At 36.1% G+C, this 11,253-nt stretch overlaps 1 protein-coding gene across 1 annotated transcript; it reads left to right on the top strand.

Annotated features, from left to right (window-relative positions):
* The first annotated feature begins 1 nt into the window (after position 1).
* LOC144440191 (intraflagellar transport protein 57 homolog) lies at positions 2-9,354 on the top strand. The gene is made up of 9 exons (XM_078129485.1): positions 2-614; positions 1,803-1,911; positions 2,514-2,686; positions 3,209-3,299; positions 3,884-3,958; positions 4,653-4,847; positions 5,176-5,307; positions 6,162-6,291; positions 6,888-9,354. The coding sequence occupies exons 1-9, from the start codon at positions 451-453 to the stop codon at positions 7,061-7,063; spliced, it is 1,245 nt and encodes a 414-aa protein (XP_077985611.1). The 5' UTR covers positions 2-450; the 3' UTR covers positions 7,064-9,354.
* The last annotated feature ends 1,899 nt before the right edge of the window (positions 9,355-11,253 follow it).

Below are 11,253 nucleotides of genomic sequence, written 5' to 3'. Positions count from 1 at the left end.
ATATTTTGAAAGGACATCGGCCCTTGTTCAACGACCGAGAGCTACCTGTTGTGTACCTAGCATTCAGTTTATGTAAGGTTTTCTCCATCAGTTTGGGAATTTTATAAGTCATGAAAAAGTACTTAACTTCATCTCGACGCAGTTTGATTTGAACCCCGTTGAAGCAAAACAGGCGATCGACGACATTGTCATTGACGTTTTGGTCGGTAGATACATGCATCAACGGTAGTGTGTTTTTGGTGACCGAAGAAACACAGACAACATTCAGAGTATTATTTTGTTTTACATTCTGAGTGAATTTTACGAAGACTGACTCTACTTACAGCGTCTTATAAAATAGACAATCAAAAGCAAGATAGATACGTTTTCCCGTTTGCATCTGAAAAGAGGATAAACAAACTCAATTTGACACCGTAGAGCTAGCGAACGTTATTTGACAAGTTTGGTAACATGGCAGACGATCGACGCGGTGGAGAGGGAGCCGGTGGAAGTGACGGTGGACCAGGGCAAATGTATGTGCCCTTCATAGTTATGGAAGAGTTACTTGACAAATTGAAACTACTTAATTATGAAGAGGATTTCCTACGAGGCGTTGGTTTCAAGCCGTTGTCAAGGTAACGAATTTATACTTCCGGTACATGAAGTCCATTCCCGAGTAAACCACATCATACACATAGAATCTGATCACCTGTTTTTTTACAATTCCGTGCATATTATGGTGTTTTTTATCCATATAGTAGAGCTATAGCTACAAAACTCAAAGCACGTATGTAGCCTGCTTATGGGTATTTACGTGACAATTTATAATTTGCAGATTATATCACATCAATGACATTGACAATGTATAACAACAGACAGGGCTTGAAATTAACATTTTTCTTTAGTACATGTAGTCCAAGGATTGTGACCTGTAGTACCATATTCCTGAACTGAAAACATATTTCCTCTATTGGAAATATGTGTGTTATTAAAATACTTCTATGTTCGTAAATCTTCCATCTTCATCACATAATCAGTGGTAGCCTGAGTGGGCTACCAGCTGCAAATTATGGTAGCCCCATAACAAGAATTGGTAGTCTGTGGGCATGGGACTATGGTTAATTTCAAGCCCTGAACAATCTATTGCCAGGGTATCAAGAGAAGCCGACCAGTAAGAGAACTCGGTCAGGAGAACTCAGCTAGTAACAAAAGCTAACATGTTGTATATTACTTCAGTATACATGTACATTGTACATGTAATTATCACAAACATGATAAACAAGCAATGTTTTGAAGTCAAGGTATATAATTTGGTGTTTCTTTTATGTGGTAATTTGATGGTATCAGAATTGTATGTACACTCAAAACGTTACATTGATAGCATTCAGGGGTGTACAAATCCACTGGTCCTGGGTCCGTGACTAGCAATTTTTTTGGGCGGACCCCACAAATTTTACCTTGTCTGGGCTGTCGGACCAGTACCTTACTGTTAATAACTATGTTAAAAAGTCATCTGAATATACAGATTCATAGGTAAGATTTAATGTTTCACATTAGCGGGACCTGGGACCACTAATTCTTTCAGCAGGACCACTGGATTTTTTAAGGCACTGGTCTGGTGACCACCAGTTCACAAAATGATTTGTTCACCACTGGCATTATGCTGGCAGATTGAGAGACAAGATGCATGTACATGTAGGTCAAGACAGTCTGCATTGCCTTCGGAAAGACAGTTTTGCCAAAAGTGTTACTACAAAATGTAGATTTTAAACAATGCTTTCCATTGTTATCATATCCTCTATTTATTTCTTTTTTTTCTCCAGGCATTACTTTGCTATACAGACCAATCCTGGAGAACAATTCTACATGTTTACATCACTGAGTGCATGGATGATAAATCAATCTGGAAAACACTTTGATACACCACAGGAGGTAGGCAAAGTTTTAACATCAATACATGTATAACAGTATATGTGACTTGTCATTGTATCACTTGCGTTGTTTTCCCTGAAACATTCACAGGAGAGAAATCACAGAACTCAGAAATAATAAAGATAATATTATGTCTTTATACAGTTCTTTCTTCCACTGTACTAAGCACTTTACAATTATTACCCCATGGCACACACCTACAGTGGCACAAAGGTCTAATACTAGTACTTCCTCAACTGCCCAGGGAGCATGTAATCCATTGTAAGCGCATACCTGTAGCAATAAAACATTCACATTACAACCTCTATCCTACCAAGTCCCCAATTATACAGCTGGGTTGACTGAGGCACAGTCATGGTTCAAATCTTGCCAAAGGACTTTAGCCACTCAGAACACAAATGGCATTAGTGAGGCTCAAACCTGCAGATACTAAGCCAGCCACTCTAACCATTCGACCAGCATGACTTTACAGCTACAGAACGAATCAATTTGAGTATTTTGGTGGCACATCCAGATATAGCATTCAAAATGTGTATAGTCCTACAGTGGCTTAATGAATACACTTTAATCACAAAATACGTTATTTACATTTCATTTCTTAGTACGATGATCCCAATGCCACAATATCAAGTATTTTAGATGAAATACGTCAACTAGGGTCAACTGTAGACTTTCCACCTGCAAAGTTGAAGTCTGGCTGGGGTGAACATGTGATCTATGTACTTGATAAATTTGCCGATGAAGCTCTCAAACAGACCAACTTTAAATGGCAAAGGTAAAATATTCATATTGTTGTCTTGTATCTTATGTTCTCTTGCAAGATGGTAAAATACATGTAGTCCAAGGATTGTGACCTGTAGTACCATATTCCTGAACTGAAAACATATTTCCTCTATTGGAATATGTGTGTTATTAAAACACTTTCATGTTCGTAAATTTTCCATCTTCATCACATAATCAGTGGTAGCCTGAGTGGGCTACCACCTGCAAATTATTGTAGACCCATGACCAGTGTGCCCTCTAACGATAGCAAAATTTTGTTGTTGTGAATCAATATGAGAAAAACTGGGATTTCTTGTGAGTCACCACATAGTAAGAGATAGGGGAACACCAAATTTTGGTGTGTCACTAGAATTTGTGTGCATCAGTGGCGCATCAAATTGGCTTACAGGACACACTGGTTCTCTTGCAAGATGGTAAAATACTTCCAAGGACAGCCACACTGGAACTCACATGTCATATGGTTCTTTTTTATCGTTTCTGAGACTATTTTCTCTATATTATTTCTGTCATACAGGCCTGTATATCCAGAAGAGGAAATGGAAGAGGAATCAACGGTTGATGATGATGCAGAATTAACTCTTAATAAAGTAGAAGAGGAAATGGCTGTAAGTTTACATAAAATACAAAATAATGTAGTGAAAGTAACAAATTCAAAAATTGGGGTGAGGTTTATTGGAACATGATAGTACCTCATTGTAGGTGAAACGTTTCACTCTTTTGCTCTTTTCGTTTTTTCATCCAACATCTACTTCTTCAGTTATTCATATGAAAAGGTTTGTAAATTGATGTGTGCACCGGGTAAATCCAAAGTATCGACCTCATACATTAGATTGGTATTTATAAGCATTGATAACACTGTTTGTGTTTTTGCACTGGTATAAGGAGTCCTTGTGTGCCTAGTCTCATGCTTTCCTTGAAAGGAGATTTGTTTCTTTTAAAAAAAAAGATGATGAACCCACTTCTTTTATCATTTCAAAAGGACCACGAACAAGGTTTCATATATCTTTTTCATGGAAATTTGTTCCTGGGGTCCATCCATCTTAAATTGAAAACTTTGTATCTTGAGCACAATGAAATATCACATTAACGTTGAGTACTACTTGGTGTTATTAAGTTTTTACTTCTATCATCTTCCATATTCCATATTCTGTATTTTATTTTTACAATCTATGTTGTTTATTTATTGCAGGAAGATTATGATGATGTGGAAGAGGAAGAAAGCTTCCTTGATTTGGAAGGACTGAAGAATTTGAAAAATAAAAATGTAAGTACATTTGTATTTATTACGACAGTTGCAATAACACAGTATTTTCACAAGCTATGATCAAAGCATTGTTAAGTTATTATTGTGGTATGTAGTACTAGTAGGTTATACAAATGGATGACATTGGTGTGTGTTTTGGTAATGCAGATATAATCACACTGGACATATACAAAAAAAAGAGTATTTTTACAACTTATTTTACTTTTCTAATGTTCCTTGAGTGACACTCATTGGGCACCGTTTTGCATAATGGAATTAAATCCATCTAATCTATAATATGTCCTATTAGAGTACCCATTATGTGTGTAGCTGCATTGTATTAATAGAAGTGTGGTTCAAATTTTGCCAAAGGCCACTGGCCACAAATTCTTGGTACCTGCATTAAGCATGTCATAAAGTGATTCAATTTCTTGGTTGACACTGACTTCTTCTCCTCACATATGCATTACTATAGGTGTACGTGAAGTGCACCATGTTCTATTTTGACCCTCTATGGATATGCATAGTGATGAGTGAGCCATTTGCCATATTTGGGTATAGTGTACGGGGGGGGGGGGGGGGGGGCATGATATGGAAAATTATTGAATGGCTTTGTTGTGTGCTCTTGCCATTGAGTTGCATTTGAAGCGATACTGCGACCAGTGGGTATATGATAGTAATTGGCATATGTCACCTTTTCTATGTTTTACTAAAGGAGAGCAGTGAATCAACCAAACCACAGGAAATCATGGAGTCAACCACAGATGCAATTGACTGGAGACTTGAAGTAGAAAGAGTGATGCCGTCCCTAAAAGTCACCATCAGAACTGATAACAAAGATTGGCGTACTCATGTAGACCAAATGCATCAACATAGGGATGGTATTGGACAGTCCCTCTCAGAAACTAAGGTAATAATGTTTTCATATACTTAGATATTATTCATCAACAGTTTTCTTTGTTCAGCCAACAAAAATATGAGTGACCTAAGGGGTCTTGTCACTATGACTCAGAGACAAGCAATGGCAAACTGATCAGGAGTATTTTCAGGCTGAATGAAGGAAAATATTGGGGGATGATATAATTATGTTTTCCCCAATGCTTTCCCTGTTTTCTTTTTCGTTTTCGTACACTTATAAGAAAAATCTGGAAGAATAATGGCAATTTTGAATATTTTGACTCACATTTTGAGTGTCATGGAACCTAAAGATTTCAAATCATATTTGATGATTTTTTCAGGGTCACCTAGATAAATTACATGGAGAGATTTCAAGAACACTAGAGAAGATCAACAGCAGAGAAAAGTACATCAATAATCAACTAGAACACTTGCTTGGAGAATTCCGTCACATGCAAGATTCCCTAGCTGAGGTAAAGTATACCGAATATTGGCTAGAACACTGGTTTGAAAACAAGGGAAACAATTTTGTAGGACATTGTGGGGATGTCTCCTAAAAGTGTCTGTAACTTGTAACGCAATTTGTGTTTTTGCTTTGCTGTCTCACAAACCACTTGTATTGCTAGCAATGGCAAACGATTAATGTTGTTTGAAAATTTATATGCTCAAACTTATTGGTTTGAAAAAATGCACACAAACTGATTGGTCGCACTGGGGAGTGATAACTTATGTCAGCCCCAATTGACTATATTCAAATGAAGTCAATATGTAAATATGCCATTGTTGAGATGACCACAATAGCAACATGAAATATACACAGTTAATATTATGCAAATATCTACAATGCTGATAACTGCCTTTAGGGGCGTGGCTAAATTAATTGTTTTAGGTTACAAGCATTTTGTGAGACAGCGAAGCAAAAACACATTGCGATGTAAACAGTCTACACTTGCGCTCACGTGTCATGCATACATAATAAGATATTATTCCCTTATGTTTTTCATCATTCAACCAAGGAATATACAAGTGACCTAAGGGGCCTTGACACTACACGTTGATAGACATGTAGTGACAAATCCTTAGGCTACGAGTATTTCCTGGTCGAATGAAGCAAAATATTAATGATACAACTGTACTACCTCAAGTAAATATTGAGAAAAATAGTGGTAATTTGGATAATTTTGACCAAATTTCGAGCACCTCAGAATCTGTGACCTGGACATAGACATAGAATGACCAAGTTACATGTATATAATCCATATTTTCTGTTCAAAGACAATAACTTGGCTTCTGCATTGTTTAATGTTGATTGTTTTCTGTGTTTCAGGCGAAAGAACAATACAGACAGGCTAGTGGTGGTGTGACTGATAGAAGCAGAAGACTGGCAGAAATATCTGAAGATCTAGAAAAAATTAAACAAGAAATGGAGGAGAGGGGATCAAGTATGACAGATGGAGGTATGTGATTAATATAATTGAACATTTTTGTAGTGTAAATATGGTCAAAGCTTGACTGATATGATGTATAGACAGATGGAGGTATGTGAACATATGCAATACGGGTAACTTCTTTATCACATAAATATGGTCAAAGCTTGACTGATATGATGTGGCGACAGCTTAATGTATGGGAACATATACAATAACTTCTTTAACACATAAACACATCCAAAGCTTCACCAATATGACATAGAATAGGACAGTTTAGTGACCTAAGGGGTATTGTCACCATGAGTTGCTTGATGAATAGTGAAAAACCCCTTAGGTCATGAGTATTTCCTGTTAAATGAAGCAAAATTTAGGGGAATAATACAATTATACCAGTCTTCAAGGATAATTTATGACAAAATCGAGAAAAATCAATGGTGATTTGGAACGTTTTGACTCATGTTGAACACTGCAAAACCAGTGATGTAGACGCTGGTTGGTGTGATGTAGGACAATCAGGATATAAATATCCACATTCTTGTTCAAATGCATTTGATGGTGGATTGTGTGAGGTAACCGTATCATAATGTTTTATATTAAAATGAACAACTTTCTCTTCATGACAGCTCCATTGGTGAAAATCAAGCAAGCGTTACAACGACTGAAGACAGAGATATTACAGATGGACGTCCGTGTTGGTACAGTAGAACACAGTTTACTACAAGCTAGGTTGAAAGATAGAAGTAATATGCAGAGAGACATGAATAAACCGATATCATCTGATAATTATAATGATTATTAATATAATACATGTGTACTTACATGACTATACATCAAATAGGAAGTCAAAATTTGTAAACATATGAAAGTTCTTGAACCTTTGATATAAGATTTAGAAATGAGGAAGAAACCGAAAGTGTCATTGTTCATTGTACACTAGTAATTCGCAGTACCTGCAATAGCTTTTTACCTTATTCTAGAGGGTCAAAATAGAACAAGAAGGTTGACTTATTCTCAGTACCTGCAATAGCTTTTTACCTTATTCTAGAGGGTCAAAATAGAAAAAGAAGGTTAACTTATTCTCATGTGCACCTATAGTAATGCATGAGAAGCGCGTGGAGTGGAAGTTTTGGTGTCGACCAAGAAATTGAATGTTCGTTATTTTTATGATGTGCCTATTTCAGGTACTGAGAATTCTGTACAAAAAGTGACCTGAATCTTCAGAGTTTTTCAACATGAGCAGAATTTTCCAAGAAAATTGAATTAAATTGAAATGTTCATTGTTCACACATCACAAAACCATTCCCAAGAAAGTGTCGACATGCTACCGTGTTACAGTAAATTTTATTAGACATTACCAAAACTGTCTTTCACACGTATTTTAATATGTGATATACAATACGGCTAGAAAAGGACAACATTTCAATCAAGTTGATTCCTTAGAAATGTAGACAACATACAAGTAAATGTAACACATTGTTACCATGGAAATCAATGAAGTCTAGTAGAAATGTAAACTTTTTACAAATAAATATTTTACACAGAAATTGATATATTTCTCTGGTAGTTGAACCTTTGGTTTACATATGATAGACACAAACTAAAACTATTGTCGCAACATGTTGATACAACAGTGATAAGCTATTGAATGGATGTTGGTTTAATTAAAGAGTTGTCTATGAAAACTAGTTTATTTAAAGTTCCATGAACTTGCAGTGCTGCTTTGGGACTTCCAATGTTTACACTGTCTTGATCACAGGGTGATGAGAATCACACAACAGAGGAACCACTATCACCCACTTGTGTAATCTGCCACATTGAAGAACAATAGATTTAGTTTGCTCTATTACCAGTGCCATATATGTTCTCCAAGCTTACATTTCAGATTTTAGTAGACAGAAAACAGTTATGCAACCAGACTTCAAAGACTTCCGAATTGTGTTACATTACTCGTTTTAATTCCATTTGTAAAACAAGTGACATAAGGGGCATTGTCACTATGAGTCACTAGACTCCTGTGATAAAACCCCTTAGGTCATGAGTATTTTGTATTGAGTCTGCATGTCTTACATGTTACCATTACCTACATGTACCCATATTGCAGATAAAAACGTATTTGAAACCCACAGTTTCATGATATTTGATGAAAATGAGTTACAAATATTGTATAATTTTTCATTTTGAAAATGTTGTTATTTCTCTTCCTGTTACCTTCATAGTGGAGACATTACTGAATTGTATAAAACAGTATGTTATTTCACTTGGGTCATGTACACAATTTTGAGAAACTTTGCTGTTTCTCCAGTTCAAGAATCTAGTAATTGCTTATGTTAAGTTCTCACAAAACTTCATAAGGTACTTAGGATTTCTGTAAATATTGAGTTTTTTCAGATCTTCAGATAACAAACACTGTTAACAGAAATGTTTTTATGTATTTGATATCGAAATTGTACATTTTGGAAAGTCGTATTTTGAAAGAGTATAAGAATAGTGTCCTTAAACACATTCATCAGATCGGTAAAACATAGTAATAATACGTTATTGTACAGGTGAAATGTTACTTGGAAGTAATAAGACCCCTTGGTCGGGGTACAAGAACGTATTATTAGAATAAACATATACATGATAAATAATATACATACAGCAATGATTCTGACTTGTCTTTCAACCAAAACAAATGACCTTACATTGTACTGGGTTGATAAGAACAGTTTTATGGCGTCATTACGTGTACATGAAATGCCAGGAGAACTTCAAATTTGTTTAAGACTATGAGCTGTTATGCTAAAAAAGCCTTCAAAGTGTTCTTATCAAATGACGCAATGTAATACTTGTCTCGGTACTTCCGACATGCTGTGTCAAAAGTTATTAAATCCAATTCATTTGTTTTACTTTCCCTGTTTATAACAAGATCCGCTTGTAACTGCTTGCATGTCACTGGTTGTATTCATGAAAGACCGTGTTAGTAGTAGTTGTAATGTACATTTGACAGTTAATGCGTTGTGTATAGGAGATTGTACTTAACATTCTTTCACATTTTGTGTTTCAGCAGTTTGTGTAATTTGCATTTCTTGTGTTTGTAAATATACTGAGTGGTGTTTATTTTCATTCTTTTAGAAAATAAACCAGAATAATGAAATGATAAATTTAAATTGTTGAACCTTGTTTGATATAAAAAAAGAAATATTCCTTTGACATTTTTATGCCTTACGTGAGACGTGCATTATTGTCCAGAATGTTTTAATCATGTTAAGTATTCAATTGCAGTCTGTCTCTCTATCTCTGTCAGCCAGTCAGTCTCTGTGTGTGTTTTTTATCTCTCTCTCTCTCTCTCTCTCTCTCTCTCTCTCTCTCTCTCTCTCTCTCTCTCTCTCTCTCTCTCTCTCTCTCTCTCTCTCTCTCTCTCTCTCTCTCTCTCTCGCTCGCTCGCTCGCTCTCTCAGTCATGTTGACTGTTGAGGAAGAAATAGTCATAGCGCCCTCTATTGGTATAATCACAGTATCTAACTATTCAGGTGTGTGTCAGAGCATTAATTTATCGCAATTATTTCTTATAAACCGTAATGGTGTTTGCTAATGAATTTTCTCACAATCACACATTTATTTGTCACAAAAACAACGTACTTTATTTTAGGAGCCGGTGTGTATGTTAGGTAAGTACCTTAGGCCCCCAAAAAGGAATCATTTCTGTCAGCGCATGCGTCACTCAAATACCCTCGAGTCGGTCTTTTTTTTCGTGTTTGTCCAGCCAATGTACTCTGCAGATCCGCGGGGAAACAATTAACCCTCCCTACTTCAGTGAAGACAACTGCAGAGCCAATCATGAACAAGCAAATGACATCTGCCCCACATACACACTTGCTCTAAAGTACTAAATAAAAAGAACAGTAACTGCCATAAATAGTAGACTGAGTGACAGGTTTGTTGAGAATTTAAAAAAAATTGCGTCGTCGCATCATTTTAGAGAAACTGTCCTGACCAGAAATTTTTTTTTTGGCCTTATGCCAATTTTTAGTTTCAAGTGAATTGCAAGTTGTCTTATTTGTGAAACTCCACACAAACCCCGTATCTATATATGATGTTCAGTTCAGCTCAGTTCGTTCAAGGGACAAATATCCGTTGATTAATAAAGTCTCCCCGGTACTGTGTGTAGAGAGGGAATGTCTTTCTTGAAGTCATTAGTATAGCTATAGAAAGGTCAACCCTATATTCTAGTAGCCCAGAGACTTGTCTTGGTGTTACTATCTCAAGAAGTACTCCTTGGTGTGGAGAGCTTTTTGAGATAATAACACCAAGACTAAGTCTCTGGGCTAATAGCCTATAGACAGAGAACGAATAAACATTTTCATATTGCCAGAGAATCACGAAAATAGTCGTGCAGCAACTAATGATCATACCGTGTTGCTTACGATAAACTGATAATGTCACATGTACAGTTGTCGATCTAACATTTTATGAATCCTGTAGATTTATTAATTCGATCTCAATAAAGGAATTGGCACGTTCTTTCAATTATAGACCCAGTGTGTGTTATTTCAAATCTTAGTCAACGGGGGACTTATAGTATACTTTGTACAGTAAAATTTCAATTTGCGTCAGAAAATCTTCCGTATGTATAATTTACAACAAATAGGTGATGTTTGTGTAATAATACCACCTATGGTGAGCTACATGTAAAATCTGCACTCCATACGGATGTTTGAAAATGTATCTCCATCATCTATCGATACGACCTTGCAGCTTTGTGAAGGTGGAATTCGCCTTGGGAACAGTTTTCCCGACAATCAATTGGGTTATTCACATCTCTCGAAACTTTACAGTGTAAAAGTTTGTACCAGCTGGTTCTTGTGAAACAAAAAAAAAGTTTGGCGGTTTACCATCTTGTGTTCAAGTAATACAACAAACTTTATTTCCCTTAGAGTTAGCAAGGTATTCGGCGGCCATACACGATTCTAAAACATTGATCCCTTCGTCAAAAAATTGCACTAGTGAA

The sequence above is a fragment of the Glandiceps talaboti genome, chromosome 9 (genome assembly GCF_964340395.1).
Source record: "Glandiceps talaboti chromosome 9, keGlaTala1.1, whole genome shotgun sequence".
NCBI lineage: Eukaryota > Metazoa > Hemichordata > Enteropneusta > Spengelidae > Glandiceps > Glandiceps talaboti.
The sequence above is the reverse complement of the archived record's forward strand: the minus strand, read 5'-3'. Positions and strand labels throughout refer to the sequence as shown.

Coding starts and splice junctions, on each gene's coding strand:
- LOC144440191 (XM_078129485.1), top strand. CDS start 451: ATGGCAGACGATCGACGCGGTGGAGAGGGAGCCGGTGGAAGTGACGGT. Junction 3,959..4,652: donor AGAATTTGAAAAATAAAAAT/GTAAGTACATTT, acceptor GTTTTACTAAAG/GAGAGCAGTGAATCAACCAA. Junction 4,848..5,175: donor AGTCCCTCTCAGAAACTAAG/GTAATAATGTTT, acceptor TGATTTTTTCAG/GGTCACCTAGATAAATTACA.